The sequence below is a fragment of the Oncorhynchus keta genome, chromosome 10 (assembly GCF_023373465.1).
Source record: "Oncorhynchus keta strain PuntledgeMale-10-30-2019 chromosome 10, Oket_V2, whole genome shotgun sequence".
NCBI lineage: Eukaryota > Metazoa > Chordata > Actinopteri > Salmoniformes > Salmonidae > Oncorhynchus > Oncorhynchus keta.
Window position 1 is genome coordinate 40,821,865 of NC_068430.1, and position 26,790 is coordinate 40,848,654.

The following is a 26,790-nucleotide window of genomic DNA, read 5'->3' on the forward strand; positions in this document are numbered from 1 at the left end:
TTTGGTTTGACCCAACTGGATGTTTTTGTCAGTCCCTCTTACGGAGTTGCTATGAAAACTTCTCTGAGGTTGTTAGAATAATATTATTTAGTGTGCCAACATCATACAATAGCAGAAATAATATTTGGTTAACGGTGCTGGTTTACATCTCCTTCTTTAGAATGGTTGTAAGGTAAAACACTGACCAGTAGATGGTAACATGGAATCAGAAGATATCAACTTGCATGGGAAGTTGAGTTAAGTGTCTAGGAGACGTCCAAGACTAAATAAAACATTCAAATATATTATCACCATAAAAAGTATGCACTTTCACCCAACAAAGTTCATGTAGACTACGGGACATTCCATTGAAATGTTACATGCACCGGTCTACAGGTACAATACACCTTGTAGTTTTCTGTGATTAGAGATTTGAGTAAGCACTAATGCCTTCAAGAGTGTATTGGAACATGAGTCATGACATAGTGCACAAATTTGTTTTATTAGAATCATCAACACATGACTTATATCATTTACAAAACCCAAAATAGGAGATCAGTAACCAACAAGGCAACAGTAAACATGCTGGCCCCCACGAATGATGCAGCACCCCCCTAATCAGTGTCATTTTGTAAATGAAAGATCTCTATGCCAACAAGCTTCATTCACTCAAGTTTTGTCAAAATCGGGCCAGTGCTGTGTGAGATATCGCCAGATCAAGAGCTATAAACATGTGCCCGTATTATAGCGCCACCGTGTGGTCGATATGAACGTTCTTGCATATGTTGAGTCTTTACAGTGTTTGCAACTTGTGTACCAAATGTTGTTACAATACGAATATACTGACTGATTTATATTGATTTGCGCCAGACCATGCCCACATGAATGTTTACTGGTCAATAGCAGCCATGCTGGTTTAGCTACTAGTCTGAAAAATTGTGTGTTTGGAGACCTTTCTCCATAGATGCCACACATCAAGTTTAATGCAGATCGGTCATTTGATGACAGAAGAGTAGATTTGTTTTTCACAAAATTCTAAATGACGAAAAATCCATCGTGGCAGAACTTATGGGTCCCTGAGGCAAATGTTTTCATTGTGAGTAGAGGGACCTATGTACCAAATTTCATGACTTTAAGGTCAAAAGTGGTGAGGGGCGTGACCTTCCAAAGCTTGCATTTTCAATCTTGTGTTATAGCGCCATCATCTGGCCAATCAGTGTAATTTTGTAAATACCGGATCTCTATGGCTAGATGCATCATTCACCAAAGTTTTGTCACAATCGGGCCAGTGCTTACAGATATTGTATGCGACTAACGTTCGTTCGTACAAATGTACAGAGACAGATCCATAGTCCCCTCCCTGATTTAATTGTGGGGGACAATTCCCTTTTCATGTATTCTAAGGACTTTCCGACACTGTGCAGATTAAGCTGCAAAGGTCTATTGCTACATTCATAACCAACTTGAACGCCCCTCCAACTGATAATTACAAGTGGGGAACTCGTCTATCATCCATGAGCTCCTATTTCTCCCACATGCTGACCTCTGACAACACCTACTAAGGAAAGGACTTCAATAACAGCCTTTTCAGCAGTTAAATGGAACAACAAAATATTATTTATACAATGAAAACTATTAATATGGTTTTTGAGAACTATAATTTGTTAAAAATAATGATATTTGTACTTTTAGTTATGGATGACGCTGGCCAATAGCCAAGCGGTGTTTCTCAACAATTCCGAGCACGTGAATGCATCCAACTGGTATTTATGAGTTCACAAAGAATAATTACCACCTTCCCACTTCGTTATGAAAGCAGCATATTCCCCAGAATTTGGGACGGCTTTTTCAATTAGGGTGTTATTTTATGCTGACCCGGGTTGATCCAAGCAATGGCATGGGCTTTTGTAGGATTTGAAGACATTTGGGGCTTAGCCCAAAGCCACTAGGGGGGTCCGGGGACATTCTCCCCCAGCAGAAAAAAGAGAAAGAATTTCAACAGCTAAATGAATGAATTTGGTGCACTTTAAGATGAAGATTGAAAGATTAGAACATTGAGAGATTAGATATTTTTCAGGTAACTTGCACCTTCCACAGCAGACACTGCCCGTACTCAATTATAGTTGCTACTGTGGGTCTCCTCTACTCTGGAGCACTCTCTACTCTCGAACAGGTACATTTACAGTGTATTGTCAAAAACCACTAACCAACTTCAAACATAGACTATGACCTGTCCAATGAGCCAAACTGATCAAACAATCCCACAGTACCCAAACACACACACAGACATGCACACACACACACTCTGCAGTAATTAGAATACATAGAGCAGTGTGCCCACCCCTTCTCTGCCTCTCTCCTCTCAAGGCTCAGGAGAAGACCCAGATGCAGACAGTTTCAAAGTAACAAAAGTTTATTACAAAAACAGGGGGGCAGGCAAACAACAGGTCAAGGGCAGGCAGAGGTCAATAGTCCAGAGCAGAGTCCTAAAGATACTGAATGGCAGGCAGGTTCAGGGTCAGCGCAGGCAGAGGTCAGTAATCCAGTGTGGTATGACAAGGTACAGAACGACAGGCAGGCTCCGGGTCAAGGCAGGAAGAATGGTCAAAAACCGGGAAAGATAGAAAACAGGAACTAGAGACAGACAGGAGCATGGTAAAAACTACTGGTAGGCTTGACGAAACAAAACAAACTGGCAACAGACAAACAGACAACACAGGTATAAGTACACTGGGGATAACGGGGAAGATGGGAGACACATGGAGCGGGGTAGAGACAAGCCCAAAGACAGGTGAAACAGATCAGGGTGTGACAGTACCCCCCATCCCCCTCTAGGGGCGTCACCTGGCGTCCTACCTAGGCGCATACCTGGTTGACCGGGGTGCCAGCGTTGGAATTCAGCGATAAGGCCTGGGTCTAGGATGTCCCTGGCGGGGACCCAGGACCTCTCCTCCGGGCCATAACCCTCCCAGTCAACCAGGTACTGGAATCCCCTGCCCCGAGGATGAACCTTCAGGAGGCACCTCAACGTGTATGCCGATTGGCCTTCGATGAGATGGGGAAGAGGGGTGAGCCTAGAAACAGGAGACAATGGGCTGTGATACATAGGTTTAATCCTAGACACATGAAAAGTGGGATGTATACGGAGGGTGTAGGGCAACAGAAGATGAACAGCAGAGGGGCTAATAATATTGGAGATAGGGAAAGGGCCAATAAAGCAGGGGGAAAGTTTGCAGGATTCCAACCAGAGGGGCAGGTCTTGAGTGGACAGCCGGGGACGATGCCAGTCCGGTGGCGGTCCGATTGTTGTCGATACCTGGAAGTGGTCTTGAGAAGAGCTGACCGGGCTCTCTTCCAGGTACGGCAACAGCGGCGGACAAACATCTGGGCTGAGGGTATGTCGACCTCTTCCTCTTGTTCCGGGAAGATCTGGGGCTGATAACCCAGGGAACACTCAAAAGGTGAGAGCCCAGTGGCAGAGCAGGGGAGGGTATTGCGGGTGTATTCAACCCGCACAAGTTGCTGGTTCCAGGAGGTGTGGTTGGCAGAGACAAGGCAGCGAAGAGTCGCCTCCAGGTCTTGATTGGCTCGCTCCGACTGGCCGTTGGACTGAGGGTGGAACCCGGATGACAGGCTGGCCAACGACCCAATGAGTGTGCAGAACACCTTCCAGAACCGGGACAAGAACGGAGGACCCCGGTCGGAGACCATGTCCACCAGGAGTCCATGGATTTGGAATACATGCTGGGCCGTCTCTTTGGCAGAGGGCAGCTTGGGGAGAGGAAGGAAATGGGCGGCTTTGGAAAACAGGTCCACTACTGTCAGGACGGTGGTGTTGCCATCAGACGGGCGAAGACCCGTGATGAAGTCCAGGGATATGTGAGACCAGGTACGGTGAGGGACAGGCAGCAGTTTAAGGAGACCAGCCATAGCTTGCTGAGGAGGCTTGTTCTGCGCACAGACTGTGCAGGCGGCGCCAAATGCGGAGATGTCCAGGTAGGCCACCAAAAGCATTGCCGCAAAAAGCATTGCCGCACAAAGGCCAGGTTTCGACGGGAGCCTGGTTGGCAGGCAAGCCTGGAGGAGTGGGTCCACTCCAAGGCCTGAGGAACAAACAGAGTCAGGCACAAACACTCCGGTTATCTCCGGTTATCTGCCGTCACCAGGCACCAGGCACCAGGCACCAGGCACGAGGTGGGAAGGATGGTCTCGGGATCCGAGGGTGTAGATGGGGTGCTATAGCGGCGTAACAGCGCATCCGGCTTGATATTCTTGGATGTAGAGGAGAAGAGGAGAGGGAGGGTAGGAGAGGGAGAAGTTAAACCGAGTGACCTAGCTTGCCTGGAATTGAGAACCTTGGCGGTGTGGAGATATTCCAGGTTCTTGTGATCCGTCCAAACAATGAACAGATGTTCCGCCCCATCCAACCAGTGTCTCCACTTCTCCAACGCCATCTTCACCGTGATAAGCTCATGACTCCCCACATCGTAATTCCTCTACATTGCATTGAGGCGATGGGAGAAGAGGGCTTAGGGATGTAGCTTGAGGTCCAGGGCAGAATTCTGGGACAGGACAGCCCCCACTCCGACATCCGAAGCATCGACCTCCACCACGAACTGACTGGACGGGTCAGGATAAATCAATATGGGAGCTGTGGTGAAGCGGTGCTTGAGGTCCCAGAATGCCCGGTCAGCAGCTGGGGACCACGAGAATGGAACTTTGGGAGAGATGAGTGCAGTCCGCTCGTCCCACTCCCATATCCACACCAGGTGGTAGGCGTTACGCAGGTCCAACTTCGAGAAAACAGTGGTCCCCTGGAGCGGCTCGAAGGCCGAGGTGATGAGTGGTACCGGGTAGTGGTTCTTCACCATGATGTCATTGAGGCCCTGGTAGTCAATACACGGGCACAGGGTTTTGTCCTTCTTCTCCACAAAGAAAAGCCCTCCGCTAGTAGGGGAGGCTGAAAGACGAATACACCCTGCGGCTAGGGAGTCTTCGATGTAGGTCTCCATAGCCTTGGTCTCCAGATCCGACAGAGAGTACAGTCATCCCAGGCGTGGTGTGATGCCTAGGATAAGGTCGATCCTGCAGTCATAGGGTCAGTGCGGAGGAAGTGAAGTGGCCCGGGCTTTACTGAAAACCTCCCGGAAGTCCTGGTACTCCGAGGGAATGACGGTGAAGTCCGGGGCAACCTCTGAGACCACTGGAAGATGTCCCGGGGCAGGCTGCGCTGACTTCAGGCAATGGGCATGGCAGAATGGGCTCCAGCCCATGATGGCACCAGCAGTCCAGTCAATAAGGGGATTGTGTCGCTGGAGCCAAGATAAAATCCCAATACCACGGGAACCTGAGGAGATTTAATCAGCAGGAATTGGATAGCCTCGCTGTGGTTCCCTAACACTCGTATGGTTGATGAGAGTGGTATTCGTGTGAAGCCGGTGTAGACGTTCAGCTGGGGACAGCCTAGCTCTGCCTAGTTGCATCGGCTGAGGTGAATCGGCAGACTTCGGAGACTCTCGGGGGAACTCGGGTAGCCTCGGGTCCTCTCAGCAACGGAGACATCGGGGACTTTCGGCATGCCTTGGAGGCGAGGAGGAATCCTACGTTTCCGTAGCCGCCAGTCAATCCGGAAGGTCAGCGGATGAGTGAGTCGAAATCCGTCCGTAGTTCCCGGGCTGCTAGTTCGTCCTTAACCTCTTCCGATATTCCGTGCAGGAACATGATTCCGGGTTCCAGGCACTTTCAGACATCAGCGTGATGAGGTACGTAATCTTTGAACGGTCAGAGGGGAAGGAGGAGGGCTGCAGCTCGATGATGAGAGAACACTGCGGGAGAATTGCCAGACAGGTTTTAATAATAATTTGACAGGCTTCTTCACCTCACCTGCAAATTATTCGTAAACCGTGTTTTACTTTTTCACTGTCTGTATTTCACCTCTTATAATTTGTGCCAATAAAATTAATTAGAATCTATAGAGAAGTTTGAAGTGACAGTCTACTGTGTGCTCAGTCCACCTCTGTTCTATCTCAATCTGCCCTCTTCTGTCACTTTCTCTCTGTCTTGTCTGTTGCTGTCTGTGTCTTGTACGTTGCCGTCTCAGGTTCTTGTTTGTTACTGTGTCCTTTGTCTATCGTCTTCTGTTATGGCCCATTCTGTTCTTCTCCTGTCTCTCTCTATCATATCCTATTTTTCTGTTGCTCTCTCTTTTTCTTGTCTGGTGTGTCTCTTAGGTTTAGCAATCCAAACCAATCAAGGGGATACTGGGGTAGCTTATTTTGTTTTGGGCTTGTGTCTGGGTCACCCAAATCATCCTCTACCCTACTATGCGCCCCTGGCTGCTGTTGTTCTAAGTGCTCCACCGGCCTGCTGTTCTCATCTGTCCTCCTCCTTGGCTCATCTGAATGGTAACAAGGTAGAGGTGCAACATGCCATTAGTTAGTTTTAAAGGGCGACTGCACTTCCTGATTTGGCCTCATTTTAGATTTGGTTGTTTAAGAAATGCTAGCAGCCATGACTGAATTCAGACGTGAGTTGGTTTTGGGGTGTGGTTAGATGTGAGTTTCCCGTGCGTTTGTTTACAGGTGAGAAGAGTTAGCCAAATTATTTAGCCAATTGGCTGGTGTGCGACTTGACTGACTGAATGGATAGCCTATGTCCGGGGCTAGTTATGGACCGTCAATAAATTACACAAAGTAAACGAGACAATATTTTCACGTTGCACACCTTTAATTCCTCATTCAATTATTTCAATATTTGTACATAATTTTTTACAATTTATAGTTGGTTTGAGGTGTTTAAGTAATGAATTTTGGAGCTATTGGACTTTTAACATTGTTCCATGTACATTTTGCAATTTACAGATGGTCCCTAACTAGCCCCATAGGGATATCCAAAGCCAACCCAAATTTACCACAGGCATTATGATCAGGCGGCATGCAGCTGCACTCCGAATTCATGATTACATCACTGCACTCTATACTCCTTTGTAAACTGGTCATCTCTGTACATCCGTCACAAGACCCACTGATTGATGCTTATTTATTAATAACCCTCTTAGGCCTCACTCCCCCCTATCTGAGATATCTACTGCGGCCCTCATTCTCCACATACAACACCCATTCTGCCAGTCACATTCTGTTAAAGGTCTCCAAAGCACACAAATCTCTGGGTCGCTCCCCTTTTCAGTTTGCTGCAGCTAGTGACTGGACCAAGCTGCAACAAACACTCAAACTGGACAGTTTTATCTCAATCTCTTCATTCGAACATTCAATCATGGACACTCTTACTGACAGTTGTGGCTGCTTTGTATGATGTATTGTTGTCTCTACCTTCTTGACCTTTGTGCTGTTGACTTTGCTCAATAATGTTTGTACCATGTTTTTGTGCTGCTACCATGTTGTGGTGCTACCATGTTGTTGTCATGTTGTGTTGCCTACATGCTGTGTTGTCATGTTTTGCTGTTATGTTGTTGTCTTAGGTCTCTCTTTATGTAGTGTTGTGTCTCATTGTGATGTGTGTTTTGTCCTATATTTATATTGTATTTTTTATAGCATTTTTTAATCCCAGGCCTCCATCCCCGCTGGAGTTAAATAAAGGTTCAATAAAATAAATAAATAAAACATTTACTTGTGTGCTGCCAGCTATAGGCATGTGGGCATTATTGAAACAAACCCAACATTAATTTACATTGTAATGCAGTCACGACCACAAGTCTCACAAAACTCAGTTTTGGACGAGTGACTTTATGACCAAAATTATCCTATTTACACTTTGTAGTCAATTTTGACACTAGAATAAATGTTTCTGACTTATATCGATGCCACATAGGATTTTTTCTAGATGAGACGTTTTCTAGGGGCAGATGCTCTTTAAAGTTACTGTATACGAACTTGACCAGGGCAACTCAACTGTAAAGAAAAATGTAAGTGTTCACATAACAGTGCAACACAACTCCAAACAGGACAGATACGACTAAGTAGCTTCTTATCTGTCCTGTTTGGAATGTGTTAGAGCCATGAGCGAAAAACATACCTGTAGAATGGAGTTATAAGACTGCTATGATTAATTTCATAACATGAGTTCTACCAGCCGATGTCTATTAGCTAATGTGGTGTTGGTTTGGTAGTGGTATCATGGAAGATTCCCATTTTTTTTGACCCGGGTTCGATTCCCGGGCGGCGCACTCCTTTTGGGCTCCCGAGTGGCACAGCGGTATAGGGCAATGCGTCTCAATGCCAAAGGTATCACTACAGACCCTGGTTCGATTCCAGGTTGTATCACAACCGGCCGTGATTGGGTGTCCCATAGGGCGGCACACAATTGGCCCAGCATCATCCGGGTTAGGCTTTGGCCGGGGTAGGCTGTCAAACCCGTCATTGTAAATAAAAAAATATTATTATGTTTCCGGCTTCCCTCCCCAAGTTTATTATATACACATGATATACATGGCACAGTACAATGAAATGCTAACCTGCAGGTTAACCACTCGAGAATGCAACAATACAAAGTAAGTAGCCAAGTGAACAAAAAGTAATACAAATAAAAGCACAATTAAATATTTTCAGTCTTTACAAATACTTACATAGCCTATATGGAAAAAACAAGCATGTTTACCAGTAGAATCAAATCAAATCTAATTGTATTTGTCACATGCACCGAATACAACAGGTGTAAACCTACAGTGAAATGCTTACTTACAAACCCTTAACCAACAATATTATTTATTATTATTAATAATTATTATTAATTATTATTAATAGAATAAGTATTAAGTAAAAAATAATTAAAGAGCAGAAGTAAAATAACAGTAGCGAGGCTATATACAGGGTGTACCGGTACAGTGTCAATGTGCGGGGGCGTGACTATACATAGATAATAACAGAGAGTAGCAGCAGCGTAAAAAGAAGAAAGACAATGCAAATAGTCTGGGTAGCCATTTGATTAGCTATTCAGGACTCTTATGACTTGGGGGTAGAAGCCTTTTGGACCTAGACTTGGCGCTCTGGTACCCCTTTCCGTGCGGTACGGAATAGGTTATAAGACCTCTATGATTCATTTAATTTGGTCAGTTCTATCACATCAACATTGCTAATTTTTAAAAGCGTTAAATATAATGTTGTAGTAAAGTTCAGCTTCAATCCACAGGGGGGCACTGCGTCATTGTCAGAAGATATGTGCTCCATTTTTTCTGTCTCAGCTACCTAGCTAGCCAGTAGCTACCGAAGTGGCCAAGCTAGCTTCAGAAATGAAATCCATCAAATACACTCGCTGGAAATAAACACTTTTCCTAACATCATGACTTATATAAATATCCTTAGCTTTCCCATTCACTAAATATACTGTTATATAACTCTGACACAATAGCTGTTTAAGGATGCTGAGCGCTAACGCTAGTTTATTAGCATTAGCCAACCCTTATGGTGGGGAGACAAACTAGTTAGCTACACCAAACCCTGCACAAACCAATCATTTATATATACACACTAGATGACCGTTTGGGGTCATAGTGTTGAAGCCCCCATGCCTCCATCTTGGCACTCCACCACCGTAAAAAATATTTTGGAAGCTATAGAAATGCATTTATTAAATGTCTAAATTTGTTTTTGACACATGTATTACAATACAAACACCTTAATGCATACTTTGAAATTATATTATGTGAGCTAAACATACATATATATATTTTTACAATATGAAAACTTCCCTTAAAAACCTGTTGTGATTAGGGGGCAGTATTTTCATTTTTGGAAAAATAACGTACCCAAAGTAAACGGGATATTTTGTCAGGACAAGATGCTAGAATATGCATATAAACAGATTAGGATAGAAAACCCTCTAAAGTTTCCAAAACTGTAAAAATATTGTCTGTGAATATAACAGAACTGATATTGCAGGCGAAAGCCTGAGAAAAATCCAATCCAGAAGTGCCTCATGTTTTGAAAGCTCTGCGTTCCAATGCGTCCCTATTGAGCATTGAATGGGCTATCAACCAGATTACTTTTTCTACGTATTCCCCAAGGTGTCTACAGCATTGTGACGTAGTTTTACCCATTTATGTTAAAGAATCCCCTTAAGCGGCTACATTGTGTAAGTGGTCACCTGATGGCTCTCAGAGTGATTCTTGCATAAAATACAGAGGTAGCCATTTTTCCAATCGGTCCTACTGAATAACCAATTGTCCCGGTGGATATATTATTGAATAGATATTTGAAAAACACCTTGAAGATTGATTATAAACAACGTTTGCCATGTTTCTGTCGATATTATGGAGCTAATTTAGAATAATTTTTGGCGTTTTCATGACCGTAAATTATTTCCCAGCCAAACGATTTCTCAGCCAAACGTGAAGAACAAACAGCTATTTCGCTTACAAAAATAATATTTTTGGAAAAAATTAACATTGGCTATCTAACTGGGAGTCTCGTGAGTGAAAACATCTGAAGCTCATCAAAGGTAAACAGTTTAATTTGATTGCTTTTCTGATTTTCGTGACCAAGTTACCTGCTGCTAGCTGGTAATAATGCTATGCTAGGCTATCGATAAACTTACACAAATGCTTGTCGTGCTTTGGCTGTAAAGCATATTTTGAAAATCTGAGATGACAGGATGATTAACAAAAGGCTAAGCTGTGTCTCAGTATATTTCACTTGTGATTTTCATGAATAGGAATATTTTCTAGTAATATTTATGTCCGTTGCGTTATGCTAATTAGTGTCAGTCGATGATTACACTCCCGGATCCGGGATGGGGAGTATAGTATAATTTGTTGAGTTTACAAATTTTACTGTCCCCACTACAACAAAAAAATACATGCAATTTGTCCTTAAAACATTTAATTGAAATACTGCAGAATTCCATTCAGCCGCTCCTACTGGGGAGTGCCAATGTGGCCGACCGGTAGCTTCAAAGCCTTTCAATGGCCAATACATAGCATCAAATATATATATATATATATAAATATATATATATAATATATATATATATAATATATATATATATATATAATATATATATATATAATATATATATATAATATATATATATAATATATATATATATAATATATACGCCATTTAGCTGACGCTTTTATCCAAAGCGACTTACAGTCATGTGTGCATACATTCTACGTATGGGTGGTCCCGGGAAACGAACCCACTACCCTGGCGTTACAAGCGCCATGCTCTACCAACTGAGCCACAGAAGGACCACAATCCAGAGCTTATATACACTGAACAAAACTATAAATGCAGCATGCAACAAGTTCTAAGATTTTACTGAGTTACATATAAGGAATTCAGTCTATTGAAAAATTCAATAGGACCTAATATATGGATTTCACATGACTGGGAATTTAGATATGCATCTGATCTTATGTGCATAGATTTGATCAGGCTGTTGATTGTGGCCTGTGGAATGTTGTCCTACTCCGAATTGGGACAAGCTGTCATACACGTCAATCCAGAGCATCCCAAATATGCTCAATGGGTGACAGGTATGGTGAGTGTGCAGTCCATGGAAGAACTGGGAAATTTTCAGCTTCCAGGAATTGTGTACAGATCATGCTGAAACATCCGGTGACGGCAGCGGATGAATGGCACCACAAAGGGCCTCAGGATCTCATTAAAATTGTTGTCCGTAGCTTATGCCTGCCCATACCATAACCCCACCGCCACCATGGGCCACTCTATACACAACGTTGACATCAGCAAACGGCTCACCCACATGACGCCAAGCACGCTCTCTGACATCTGCCCGGTACAGTTGAAACTGGGATTCATCCGCGAAAAGCACACTATTCCAGAGTTCCAGTGGCGATGGAAGGTGAGCATTTGCCCACTGAAGTCAGTTACAACTCCAAACTGAAGTCAGGTCAAGACCCTGGTGAGGACGAAGAGCATGCAGGTGAGCTTCCCTGAGACGGTTACTGACAGTTTGTACAGAGATTCTTCGGTTCTGCAAACCCACAGTTTCATCAGCTGTCCATGTGGCTGGTCTCAGATGATCCCGCAGGTGAAGAAGCTGGAGGTGGAGGTCCTGGGCTGGCGTGGTTATACATGGTCTGCGGTTGTAAGGCCGGTTGGACGTACTGTGGCATTGTGTTGCGTGACAAAACTGCACATTTTAGAGTGGCCTTTTATTGTCCCCCAGCACAAGGTGCACCTGTGTAATGATCATGCTGTTTAATCAGTTTCTTGATATGCCACATCTGTCAGGTGGATGGATTCTCTTGGCAAAGGAGACATGCTCACAAACAGGGATGTAAACAAATGAATGCACAAAATTTGAGAGAAATAAGGTTTTTGTGCATCTGGAAATTTTCTAGGATCTTTTATTTCATCTCATAATCGGGCATGCTCACGATTGCAACATGAAGCCGTGCATTATCATGCTCAAACATGCGGCGATGGCGGCGGATGAATGGCCCGACAATGGGTCTCAGGATCTCATTAAAATTGCCATCGATAAAATGCATGGGACCAACACTTTACATGCTGAGTTTATATTTTTGTTCAGTATAAATCATTGGCACAAACCTGTGGCTAACTCTGCTGCTGCTGCACTTTGACTTTCTGGCTGTTCTGTCCTCTCCACCTCATTCAATGGCTCTTTTTTTGCCACTCTTCGGAAGAAGTTCCAAATATCCATACTGACTCAGAGGCGTTTTGCTGAGCGATGACATTGACGTCTAACCAGTGTTGTATGGGTGGGGGAGGGGTCAATGGATGTGATCAGTCCACTGCATTGTGAAATCTCAACCAATCCCAGCATCACTCCAGGGGCTTCTTGCAGTGCCTGCTACTCATTAACATATGTCAGTAAAACATAAATAAATACTGCATAGCGCAAGTGATGTGCAGTGGCGATTTTAGCATGTAAATCTTGGTAGGGCAAAACATTTTTAAAGTGGGATGCATGCCAGCAAAGCCACTACACAACACAACACTAAACAATACATGAATTTCATTATAATGGTAACAAACAGTGCCCACAAACTGTTAGGGCCTACATAAAGCTGTCCCAACAGCAGTCCCAACATCTTACCACTGGTAAACCTGGCTATCAGTGGAGCCTTGTCTGGTAGTGAAACAGTTAATTCAGCCTCATTTACTGCCTTTAAAAAAACATAGTTGATATGTCTGTCTTGCTTAAACAATTGTGGTTTCTAATGACTATTAAGATGTACAAACTATGGCATAAGGGGATGGATGACAAGCGGATAGAAGGCAATCCGTAATTTCGATTAAGACATTCATGACCTAGCTAGGACGGATGTAGTCAATATAACTATTTGTTTAGCACTTTTGAAATGTACAGCGACAGAATTCAGAACATGGGCCGTTGTTACAGTGTTCTCCCTGTACCCCAAGTCAGCACGGTAGGATAAATAAGGGGGGCATATAAGCAGACAATGGAAGCTCTTACAATATTCAATGATTACATTTCTCTAAAACAGGTTATAGGCTACATGTGGACCATCAAGTTAGAACAACAGGCAAAATTAAGAGGGGCAAATAAACCATCGTATTAGGGTGATGCACATAAGCTACTAACATCTTACCACACAACATACACTTAGTATTACTTTCTTAGCTACAGTATACATATCTCCCTGGCATATTACATAATTTATGCAGCACCATAAAGAAAAAAACAAGGTTGAATCATGATGATGTCATTGATCTTCAAGTCGTAGCCCTAGAAAGAGGTTGGATTTACAATTCCGAGTTGGATGACCGTTCAAAGCATATTTCCCAGTGGGAGCTCATTTATTCCTGACATCCCAGTTTTCTTGAACTTATTGAAGTCAAGTTTTCGCAGTTCTGAGTTAACAGTTGTTTCGAGCGCAGCACATTGACAGCATGGCAAATGTTGAATGTTTATCATTTTAAACTTGGAAAAGATTTGGGACCACACAGCCACTGTCACTGATTTCTTCTAAACCACTCATTGGGGAATTTGACATTTCCTACTTGTTGTTTAATGAGCACCGATACATTTTATCTATAATTTCTCTTCATTGTTTCTCTTAATGTGACAAGGATTAAAAGGGATTTGACAGTAGATTTTCGACTTGATTAATGATGATGACTGCCAGCTAAGATTTTGAAAGTATGATGTTGACATGATCAGTCAACTAAAAGCTACAGTACATATAACATGATTTGACTTCATTTTGTCTGCTGCCAATGACCTTGAGCCCTCTTAGATGTGCACTTCTAATGTAACTCTATGGCAGCACCCAAGTGGCTATAATTTTTTAGGGTCTCCCCTTAGACTTGGCGGTGACATAATGTCCCCATGAGTGACAGAACACTGAGCCAATCATGGCGCAAGGCTCCGTATTTTCTGCTGGCTTGCCCCACCACCACAGAAAGCACTGAGCAAGGCTGAAACACCTGGATTTTGGAGCTGCCTTACTCAAGAAAACAAAAAAGAGACCATGTATGTATGTGGTTTTATTAACTGATATATATATATATATGTTTACATTGTTTGCAAATTGATATGTGACAGTATGAATGCCAAAATAACATGCAAAACAGGCAAGGCCCCCAATATATATATATATGTGCTAAAAATGTGGGGCTCAGAACATGTGGCTCTGCCCTACCTGCCCTGAATGTTTATGTTTTTTTCTTCCTTTAATTAACTAGGCAAGTCAGTTAAAAACAAATTCTTATTTTCAATGACGGCCTAGGAACAGTGGGTTAACTGCCTGTTCAGGGGCAGAACAACAGATTTGTACCTTGTCAGCTCGGGGATGTGAACTTGCAAAAAGTCCAATGCTCTAACCACTAGCCTACCCTGCCGCACCGATGACGGGTTGCCACTGGTGATGTGTGGTTATGGAACATCAAAAGGTTCCTGCTCGATCAAAAAACATTTAGGGCTGAAGCCCAGCCCTAGTGATGCCACTGGACAATGGCCCATCACGTCATCGGGAGCTGCTCCGTCATTTTGTCAACAAGGCAGCATGGTCATCATTCAGAAACATTACATCTCTTTTCCATAAAATACATTTTTGCATTTTCAAACTTGTTTTCATTGGGAAGGCAGATAAAGCGTTTATCAAAAGCAATCACATTTGCAAGAATAACACATAATCCTACTCATTAATACACGTGCGTAAATTAGGCTACATCACTTTTGTTTTGAGCCGACATAGCCTTTGAATATCAGGCTCAAATCTGGGAGGCGGTGCAGTTCCACATTTAATGCAGTCAACTTTCGTCTACACGGGCGCCGTTCCTCTTGGAATGTGCTGGTTCTGAGACAGAGGCGGAGTTGAGGACAAAGGTTTTATGGGAAAAACGGAGGACATCAACAACTTTTCAACGGGACTATAAACTATTAAAGCTCTAGGTCTACATTAAGGTAAAACAAATACTTTATTTGTTGAAGGTGGTTATCGCTTTACACTGCAATAGGATTTGGTGTTGCTCAGATGGTATTATATTAGTGAACTGGCTTTCTTTGGTGGATATGAACATATTTTAAGGCGCTACTCTAAAATAAATAGTTCAAGGATGACACGAATGATACACTATGTATTATGCCAGTTAATTCAGTTGATTTGCACATAGTGTAAAGTGCAGAGCGGGCGTTGTTTTTTTTTTATACCAGCAGGAAATCACGAGTTGTCCTCAAGATGCCTGGGTTTGAGCTGTAGATTAGACGGTCCCCGCAAGTGTCGCTCAGTATTCCGAAACATTGTTGCCAACACATTATATGGTTCTACAATAGTGAGTGGCAATTCCAGTCCTCCGTGGACTGAGTGGTGTCATTTCTCGTGTGGCCTCAAACTGATAGCCTGGTCCCAGATCTGTTTGTGTTATCATGTCAAAGCCTTGTCACTCCGGAGTGGTATACTACGAAGTAAGGTAGATCTACTCAGGATTTTATAATACTAGCCAGGTTCACTTAGTTTAACATTCCAGGTCAGGCTTCATCCATACTACGACGGTAGATATGGCTTTTCTACGGATTCACTGCCTGTTCACCCCACCCGGCTACCGCGTAGAAGGTGGAGACAGTACAGGTGCATCAAAGCTGGGACTTAGAGACAGACAAACAGCTTCTTATTTTTGATTGTGTGTATTACTGTAGTGTTGGACCTCCACTGAACACAAATATTACCGTAAAATATGGGTTCCATGTTTCATGAGCTGAAAAAAAGAGCCCATCCAGACATTTTCCATACGCACAAAAAAACGTATTTCTCTTAAACTTTGTGCACACATTTGTTTATATCCCTGTTAAAGCATTTCTCTTTGCCAACTTAATCCATCCACCTGACAGGTGTGGTATATCAAGAAGCTGATTAAACAGTATGATCATTACAAAGGTCAAATAAATCCAATTGTAATGGTCACATACACATATTTAGTAGATGTTATTACTGGTGTAGCGAAATCCTTGTGTTCCTGCACCTTGTCCTGGGGACAAAGTTTTGTCACACAACACAATGCAGCAGATGTGTCAAGTTTTGAGGGAGCATGCAATTGGCATGCGGCCTGCAGGAATTTGCACCAGAGCTGTTGCCAGAGAATTAAATGTTCATTTATCTACCATAAGACGCCTCACAACCACAAGCCGCGTGTGGGTTAGCGGTTTGCTGACGTCAATGTTGTGAACAGAGTGCCCCATGGTGGCGGTGGGGTTATGGTATGGGCAGGCGTAAGCTACGGACAACAATCACAATGGCATTTTATTGATGGCAATTTGAATTCACAAAGATGCCATGATGAGATCCTGAGGCCCATTGTCGTGCCATTAATCCGCCGCCATCACCTCATGGTTCAGCATAATGCACTGCCCCATGTTGTAAGGACCTGTACACAATCCCTAGAAGCTGAACATGTCCCATTTCTTCCATAGCCTGCATACCAGACATCACCCATTGAGCATGTTTGGTGTGCTCTGGATCGACGTGTGTTCCAGTTCCCAACAATATCCTGCAACTTCGCACAGCTATTCCCAGTCATGTGAAATTGATAGATTTGGACCTAAATCGACTGATTTCCTTATGAACATTTACTCGGTAAAATCTTTGAAATTGTTGCATGTTGTGTTTTTATATATTTTTATTCAGTATAGAAACACAAACATTTTGCTGCACCTGGGTTATCTGCATACCTCTGTACGCGACCAATAAACTTTGATTTGAACCTGCTACGTTTATTCTCCTAACCTGCTATGTTTGTTTCTAACCTTCCACCTTAATGATCCTACTCTGCCTAACTGGCTTAGCTAAAATATTGTCAGGTTTCGACACACACCCACTGGTATTGATGATCCGACTTGTTTCGCAATGTTCACGTTCAGACACACCCCAAGTAGGCCTATGCAGTTTCCCATATTTGCGTCCACCTGCCACAAGCACACTTTTTACTGTGCGTGCACATTACAAATGGCTAGCAGCATTTCCCAAACTCTGAGCACATTTTGTTTTTTGCCCTAACACTACACAGCTGATTCAAATTATCAAAGCTTGATGATTAGTTGATTTGAATCAGCTTTGTGGTGCTAGGGCAAAAACCAAACATACGCCACTTGTGGTCCCGAGGACCGAGTTTGAGAAACACAGGAGCTAGTGGAATGCCTGAACATCAACAACCCATGGGACAAGTCCGTGCCACATTTTCATTTGTGTCAAAATGAAATACAAGTTATCTTGCAAATTCATCAGAAAGTAGGCTTTATTTTAATACTTATTGTTAATGGGCATCTTGTTGTGTGATTATCAATGCACAAGCATCATTTCCCCACGGCTATCGCTCCTTCTTCTACACGTGGAACAGCTTGTTGCATTGTGGCCATAGACATACCATCCATAGAAGGGTATGGAAACTGCCATCAATGGATTATAGAGTATGTCTATGGTTGGTTGCAGCTGTGTTTGCCTTTCGCAAATTTCAAAATACAATCTCGTGAAAAACGTACAGTTTGGAATGCAAATGCTGTCATTACTAAATGTGTAATGTGATAGGTATTAACAATTTGTGACCCACCACCTGTATTTGATCCTATGTAGCAAAATTTGAAATGTAGTTTTTTAAATTGGATAAAATTAGAGACTCTGGGCCAGAAAATGGTATGGTACACTGCAGTTGAGGAACAATTACAAAGTAAACCTGTAACCCTACTGTTGAGAAAATGGCCTGGTTCGAGTACAGGCTCTGTCGCAGCAGGCTGCGACTGGGAGACCCATGGGACGGCGCACAATTTGCCCAGCGTCGTCCAGGTTAGGGGAGGGTTGGGCTTTACGTGTGTAGAGTGCATGTGTGATTATGTGTCTGTCGGTCTGTCTCTTCACAGTCCACGTTGTTCCGTAAGATGTAGTTTATCTGTCTGGACTTTCTTGGGCGCCCTGAAGCCTTCTTCACAACAATTGAACCGCTCTCCTTGAAGTTCTTGATGAGCCAATAAATGGTTGTTTAGGTGCAATCTTACCGGCAGCAATGTCCTTGCCTGTGAAGCCCTTTTTGTTGCAGAGCAATGATGAAGGCACATGTTTCCTTGCAGGTAACCATGATTGACAGAGGAAGAACAATGATTCCTTTTGAAGCTTCCAGTCTGTTAATCAAACTCAATCAGCATTAACGAGTGATCTCCAGCCTTGTCCTCGTCAACACTCACACCTGTGTTAATTTGAGAATCACTGACATGATGTCAGCTGGTCCTTTTGTGGCAGGGCTGAAATGCAGTGGAAATGTTTTGGGGGATTCAGTTAATTTGCATGGCAAAGAGGGACTTTGCAATTCATCTGATCACTCTTCATAACATTCTGGAGTATATGCAAATTGCCATCATACAAACTAAGGCAGTAGACTTTGAAAATTAATATTTGTGTCATTCTCAACTTTTGGCCACGACTGTACATACAGTGGGGCAAAAAGTATTTAGTCAGCCACCAATTGTGCAAGTTCTCCCACTTAAAAAGATGAGAGGCCTGTAATTTTTATCATAGGTACACTTCAACTATGACAGACAAAATGAGAAAAGAAATCCAGAAAATGACGTAGGATTTTTACTGAATTTATTTGCAAATTATGGTGGAAAATAAATGTTTGGTCAACTACAAACAAGCAAGATTTCTGGCTCTCACAGACCTGTAACTTCTTCTTTAAGAGGCTCCTCTGTCCTCCACTCGTTACCTGTATTAATGGCACCTGTTTGAACTTGTTATCGGTATAAAAGACACCTGTCCACAACCTCAAACAGTCACACTCCAAACTCCACTATGGCCAAGACCAAAGAGCTGTCAAAGGACACCAGAAACAAAATTGTAGACCTTCACCAAGCTGGGAAGACTGAATCTGCAATAGGTAAGCAGCTTGGTTTGAAGAAATCAACTGTGGGAGCAATTATTAGGAAATTGAAGACATACAAGACCACTGATAATCTCACTCGATCTGGGGCTCCACGCAAGATCTCACCCCGTGGGGTCAAAATAATCACAAGAACAGTGAGCAAAAATCCCAGAACCACACAGGGGGACCAAGTGAATGACCTGCAGAGGGCTGGGACCAAAGTAAGAAAGCCTACCATCAGTAACACACTATGCCACCAGGGACGCCAGATGTGTCCCCCTGCTTAAGCCAGTACATGTCCAGGCCCGTCTGAAGTTTGCTAGAGAGCATTTGGATGATCCAGAAGAAGATTGGGAGAATGCCAGATGGTCAGATGAAACCAAAATATAACTTTTTGGTAAAAACTCAACTCGTCGTGTTTGGAGGACAAAGAATGCTGAGTTGCATCCAAAGAACACCATACCTACTGTGAAGCATGGGGGTGGGAACATCATGCTTTGGGGCTGTTTCTCTGCAAAGGGACCAGGACAACGGATCCGTGTAAAGGAAAGAATGAATAGGGCCATGTATCGTGAGATTTTGAGTGAAAACCTCCTTCCATCAGCAAAGGCATTGAAGATGAAACGTGGCTGGGTCTTTCAGCATGACAAGGATCCCAAACACACCGCCCGGGCAACGAAGGAGTAGCTTCGTAAGAAGCATTTCAAGGTCCTGGAGTGGCCTAGCCAGTCTCCAGATCTCAACCCCATAAAAAATATTTGGAGGGAGTTGAAAGTCCGTGTTGCCCAGCAACAGCCCCAAAACATCACTGCTCTAGAGGAGATCTGCATGGAGGAATGGGCCAAAATACCAGCAACAGTGTGTGAAAACCTTGTGAAGACTTACAGAAAACGTTTGACCTCTGTCATTGCCAATAAAGGGTATATAACATTGAGTATTGAGATCAACTTTTGTTATTGACTAAATACTTTTTTGCCCCACTTATCTACCTGCCTTCATGTACATATCTACCTAAAATAACTCGTACCTCTGCACCTTGATCTGGTACTGGTACTCCCTGTATATAGCTCCATTCTTGTGTATTTTATTCCTCTTGTGTTACAATTTGTTATTATTTTTAAACTGCATCGTTGGGAAAGGCTCGTAAGCAAGCATTTCCACGGTAAAGACTACACCAGTTCTATTTGGCCAATATGACAAATACAATTTGATTTGATTTGTAGTATAGGGCTCTGGCATGACAAGGAGTTGACATGACACAAACAGATCTTGGAAAATAAAGGAGAGCCACACACACTAGGAGCTCAAATGCAGAAATGTTTATGTCCAACATTTCGACAGACAAGCTGTCTTCATCAGGGTACAATGACAAACATTGCGGGGTGACTCATTTATATAGTGTCAAAAGACACACATACAGGTGTCTGTAATCATGGCTGGGTGTGGCCTGATATCATTGGTTAATTCTCATATTTTAAAATAGCATACAAAAAACATGAATGGATAGCGTATGATCATAGATACAATTTGGCTACATAGGCCTACAAACATTTACAATGAATAGCAAAATGACAACAATCACAAGAATGGCTTCAGATCAAAGTCTATGTTGAGACCGAAGGGAGCAAAGGTCTTTAAATTAAAGATCCAGGCAGCCTCTCGTTTTAACAATAAATTGTCGAGGTCACCCCCTCTCCTAGATCTTGGACCAGGCTATAGAATTGTTGACATATGCTTATTATTAGCCTACTATTTTACACTTGTTACATTGTTAAAACCATTTGTTGACCATTATCACTAAATGTATTTAAAACTTTTTGACAAAATAAATAAAACAATTATTTATTGTAATGATAAAATCTATTGGTGTAGATTTTCTTAGGAAATTCAACGTAGGTTGGCCACACAGTTGCATCTTGCATCTTGAGTCAAAGGGTTTGGTATGTTGACATCTTGCATGCTTTTGTAATGTTTAAAAGTAGAAGTATACTCGTATTGTACAGTACAATGAATTACTGTTAGAGCAGTCGGTCATAAGTTGCAATAGGCTGTCTATTCTTTGTGTATATGAACATTTGAGGGTTACAATATGTATCCCAATGCCTAATCAACGTGCTGGGGATGATATGAACCTTGTTAATGCTAGTAAATTGGTTAAACTAACAATGTCAATGTTAGGAAATGAAAACCTTAGATAAACACTAGGGCTATTGAGTTATTGTACTTCAGACAAACTTGTGACATTTGATAGCTTTGGCATTTAACATAGAGTTAACTTCTAACCAGGAAAACCACAGTCTCTTTGTGGTGGGCCACCCCACCCCCCTGCAGCACCATGTCCAAGTACCTGAGGCATTTCACCACGGTGGGTGATGACCACACAGCCCATTGGCACAACGAGGGGCTGCATGAGGCTAGAGAGGAGACGGGACCAGCCACAGGACAACTGCCCCACTTACAAGTCACCTTCAGAGACTCCCTGAAGAGACTCTACAGCTCAGACAGATTCCAGGTATGTAATATGAGTGGAGTAGGCAATGCTCATACTATCTATCCAACACAGTTAGTCAATGTTACCTTTGCTCAAATCAAATGTCAACTGTGGATGGGGAATGTGTGTTTCTCAGTCTAGGCTGCAAATGTGACGGTAAATTCACTCCCCTTCTCTTTTTGTACATTGTCAGAAGGTTGGTCTTTACTGATGTTGGGTGTTTCACTGTGGTTTGGATCGCTATGGTGTTGGTCTTTGATGTTGAGTGTTTGCCTTTTGGTTTAGATAGCTGTGGTATGCCTGGTCATCCTGGATGCATTCTTTGTGCTGGGCGAGCTACTGATCGACCTGTCAATCATCAAGTTGGAGCATGGACACGTTGCCCCTCAGGTGAGATATGTCCACCGAGTGGCGTAGTGGTCTAAGGCAGTGCATCTCGGTGCTAGAGACGTCACTACATACCCTGGTTCGATTCCGGGCTATATGACAACTGGCCGGGATTCGGAGTCCCATAGGGCGGCGCACAATCGGCCCAGCGTCGCCCGGGTTAGGGGAAATGTTGCCTGGGGTAGGCTGTCGTAAAATAAGAATGTGTTCTTAACTGACTTGCCTAGTTAAATTTAAGGAATAGGTTGCCATTTGGCACACGGATCAAGAAATGCGTGACCCAAACCTTCTTTACAACTCCTCCTCTGTCCTTTCCCTCTTCATCAGGTCTTCCACTACCTGAGTCTGGCTCTTCTCACCTTCTTCATGGTGGAGCTGGCTGGAAAGCTCTTTGCCTACCGGCTGGAGTTCTTCCATCACAAGTTTGAGGTGTTTGATGGGCTGGTGGTGATTGTGTCCTTCATCCTGGACATTGTGTATATCGCCAGTGAAGATGCCTTTGACGGCATGGGCCTCCTGATCCTCCTCAGGCTCTGGAGGGTGGCCAGGATCGTCAACGGTGAGAGATCCCCCACTGGTCATGTTCATTTGGCACTCCCTGGACATTTCCAATAACAAACACAAATTTTAAGGTTTCCATTGTGAAACATGTTAAAGCTTGCCCTAATGAACACAACCTTTTATGTCACATACAGTAGCTAGCTAGGTCACCAATGTCACAGAATGGGTTTGTGTCCAACATGACATGGTTTCTTCCACCACCCAGGAATCCTGATGTCTGTGAAGTCACGGGCCGATCGCGAAGTTCAAAAGCTGAAGGAGAGCAACGATCACCTGGTCCAGCAAGTTAACGACCTACAAGAGCACAATGGCAAGATGGTGAGTTGGGCAGCCCCTGGGAACCCAAAACACCACCTGCCCGAGACCTGTTAAGGCGTTTAGATTCTACATCTTATGAAGAGCATCAGTCAACAAACCTGGTTTTAACCCACTCTTCAATCTCTTTCCCCCTTTTTTAGGAAAAAGAGAACAGTAAACTACGAGCTCTCCTCCGACAGCATAAAATTGAGTTCTGATGCAGGAAGAGGAACATGATGGCATTTTTCATTATCCACTTATAGTGTCATTGGAATTGTTCAATAAACAAGGCTATATTCTAAATAGTGTTCACCATCCATACACCATTTCAGTCATTCCACAATGACAGGAGCTTACACTGAGTTACTAGCCTGGTCCTAGAGCCGTTTGTACTCTTGCCAACTCAATTGTTGTCATTGTCAAGCCAAACCTTTGGCATGAAAATAAGTTGGTATGATAACACACTGGCACTCAGGCTAGATACAATTGAGGTTGAAAGTTTACATACACCTTAGCCAAATACATTTAAACTCAGTTTTTCACAATTCCTGACATTTCATCCAAGTAAAAATTCACTGTCTTAGGTTAGTTAGGTTCACCACTTTATTTTAAGAATGTGAAATGTCAGAATAATAGTAGAGAGAATGATTTATTTAAGCTTTTATTTCTTTCATCACATTCCCAGTGGGTCAGAAGTTTACATGCATTCAATTAGTATTTGGTAGCATTGCCTTTAAATTGTTTAACTTGGGTCAAGCCTTCCACAAGCTTCCCACAATAAGTTGGGTGAATTTTGGCCCATTCCTCCTGACAGAACTGGTGTAACTGAGTCAGGTTTGTAGGCCTTGCTCGACACATGCTTTTTCAGTTCTGCCCACAAATATTCTATAAGATTGAGGTATGGGGTTTTTCACACCAAAGTATGTTCATCTCTAAGCCATTTTGCAACTATGTTTGGGGTCATTGTCCATTTAGAACACCCATTTGCAACCAAATGACTGATGTCTTGAGATGTTGCTTCAATATATCCACATAACTTTGTTTCCTCATGATGCCATCTATTTTGTGAAGTGCACCAGACCCTCCTGCAGCAAAGCACACCCACAACATGATGCTGTCACCCCCATGCTTCACGGTTGGGATGGTGTTCTTTGGCTTGCAAGCCTCCCCCTTTTTCCTCCAAACATAACAATGGTCATTATGGCCAAACAGTTCTATTTTTGTTTCATCAGACCAGAGGACATTTCTCCAAAAAGTACAATCTTTGTCCCCATGTGCATTTGCATACCGTAGTATGGCGTTTTTATGGTGGTTTTGGAGCAGTGGCTCAGGTTGATATAAGACTCATTTTACTGTGGATATAGATACTTTTGTACCTGTTTCCTCCAGCATCTTCACAAGGTCCTTTGCTGTTCTGGGATTGATTTGCACTTTTCGCACTAAAGTATGTTCATCTCTAGGAGACAGAACGCGTCTCCTTCCTGAGCGGTGTGACGGCTGCGTGGTCCCATGGTGTTTATACTTGCGTACTATTGTTTGTACAGATGAACGTGGTACCTTCAGGCGTTTGGAAATTGCTCACAAGGATGAACCAGACTTGTGGAGGTCTTGGCTGATTTCTTTTGATTTTCCCCTGATGTCAAGCAAAGATGCACGGAGTTTGAAGGTAGGCCTTGAAATACATCCACAGGTACCCTTCCAATTGACTCAAATGATGTCAATTAGCCTATCAAAAGCTTCTATAGTCATGACATGTTTTGGAATTTTCCAAGCTGTTTAAATGCAACTTAGCGTATGTAAACTTCTGACCGACTGGAATTGTGATACAGTGAATTATAAGTTAAATAATCTGTAAACAGTTGTTGGAAAAATTACTTGTGTCATGCACAAAGTAGATGTCCTAACTCACTTGCCAAAACTATAGTTAACAAGAAATATGTGGACTGGTTGAAAAACAAGTTTAATTACTCCAACCTAAGTGTATGTAAACTTCCGACTTCAACTGTAGATTCCACATCATGAGCCAATGTTAGGTCAACCTTCCAAACATTATCTGCATATTCAAGCTGATTTTAGTTGATTAGTAGGATTCATATCATATGCCAGTATCCTGCTTTGCAATACAAAGTTACATTTGATATTTGTATCAAAATGTATGGATTTGTATGTGCTATGCCTGTATTCAAATAAGCAATGAATTATCATCTAATTTGTTGTAAATAAGACCCTGTAATGAATGTACCATCTGGCTGTTTTTCTGAATACCACTGTTGCCTGCTATGTAAAGACAATACAATTATGAATCACTGAAAATGACATTTTATTAGAAAAAAAGTGTAACTATGTACAAATGAATAAAAACAGGTATTTGCTAACAGTATTTACGTAAGTATTCAGACCCTTTACTCAGTACTTTGTGGAAGCACCTCTGGCAGGGATTACAGCCTCGAGTCTTCTTGGGTATGACGCTGCAAGCTTGGCACATCTGTATTTGGTGGACTTTCTCCCATTCCTCTCTGCAGATCCTCTCAAGCTCCGTCAGGTTGGATGGGGAGCGTCGCTGCACAGCTATTTTTAGGTCTCGAGATGTTCGTTCGGGTTTAAGTTTGGGCTCTGGCTCGGCCACTCAAGGACATTCAGAGACTTGTCCCGAAGCCACTCCTGCGTTGTCTTGGGCTGTGTGCTTAGAGTCGTTGTCCTGTTGGAAGGTGAACCGTCTCCCCAGTCTGAGGTCCTGAGTGCTCTGGAGCAGGTTTTCATCAAGGATCTCTGTACTTTGCTACGTTCATCTTTCCCTCGATCCGGACTAGTCTCCCAGTCCCTGCCACTGAAAAACATCCCAACAGCATGATGCTGTCACCACCATGCTGCACCATAGGGATGGTGCTAGGCTTCCTCCAGACGTGATGCTTGGTAGTCACGCCAAAGAGTTCAATCTTGGTTTATCAGACCAGAAAATCTTGTTTCTCATGGTCTGAGAGTCGTTTAGGTGCCTTTTAGCAAACTCCAAGCAGGCTGTCATGTGCCTTTTACTGAGGATTGGCTTCCGTCTGGCCACTCTACCAGAAAGGCATGATTGGTGAAGTGCTGCAGAGATGGCTGACCTAGAAGATTCTCCCATCCCCACAGAGGAACTCGGGAACCATCGGCTTCTTGGTCACCTCCCAAGGCCTTTCTCCATCGATTGCTCAGTTTGGCTGGGCGGTCAGCTCTAGGAAGGGTCGTGGTGCTTCCAACCTTCTCCATCATTCTTAAATGGAAGGTCGCTGTTCTTGCAGACCTTCAATGCTGCAGACAATTTTTGGTACCCTTCCCCAGATCTGTGCCTCAACACAATCCTGTCTTGGAGCTTTACGGACAATTCCTTCGACCTCATGCCTTGCTTTTCGATCTGACATGCACTGTCAACTGTGGTACCTTTTTATATAGAAAGGTGAGTGCCTTTCCAAATCATTTCCAATCAATTGAATTTACCACAGGTGGACTCCAAGTTGTATAAACATCAAGGATGATCAATGGAAACAGGATGCACCTGAGCTAAATTTCGAGTCTCATAGCAAATAGTATAAATAATTATGTAAATCAGGTATTTCTGTTTTTTATTTTTAAACATCTTTTAAAAACCTGTTTTCACTTAATCACTATTGGGTATTGTGTGTAGATTTGAGGATTTAATTTGTAAATATTTTTTAATAAGGCTGTAACCTGGGGAAGGGGTCTGAATACTTTCCGAATACACCGTAACTGCCCTCTCTTCCGTCT

The 26,790-nt window shown here is 43.0% G+C and overlaps 1 protein-coding gene across 1 annotated transcript; it reads left to right on the forward strand.

Annotated features, from left to right (window-relative positions):
* Nucleotides 1–15,022: 15,022 nt before the first annotated feature.
* LOC118388740 (voltage-gated hydrogen channel 1-like) lies at nucleotides 15,023–25,408 on the forward strand. The gene is made up of 6 exons (XM_035778158.2): nucleotides 15,023–15,354; nucleotides 21,579–21,804; nucleotides 22,069–22,173; nucleotides 22,498–22,729; nucleotides 22,937–23,049; nucleotides 23,190–25,408. Exons 2-6 carry the CDS (start codon nucleotides 21,628–21,630, stop codon nucleotides 23,244–23,246), a joined length of 684 nt encoding a protein of 227 aa, XP_035634051.1. The 5' UTR covers nucleotides 15,023–15,354; nucleotides 21,579–21,627; the 3' UTR covers nucleotides 23,247–25,408.
* Nucleotides 25,409–26,790: the final 1,382 nt, after the last annotated feature.

What these genes read in the sequence shown, in the direction of transcription:
- LOC118388740 (XM_035778158.2), top strand. Translation starts at nt 21,628, where the DNA reads ATGTCCAAGTACCTGAGGCATTTCACCACGGTGGGTGATGACCACACA. An exon ending in GGTGGCCAGGATCGTCAACG is followed by an intron (nt 22,730 to 22,936) that starts GTGAGAGATCCC and finishes TCCACCACCCAG; the next exon opens with GAATCCTGATGTCTGTGAAG. An exon ending in AAGAGCACAATGGCAAGATG is followed by an intron (nt 23,050 to 23,189) that starts GTGAGTTGGGCA and finishes CCCCTTTTTTAG; the next exon opens with GAAAAAGAGAACAGTAAACT.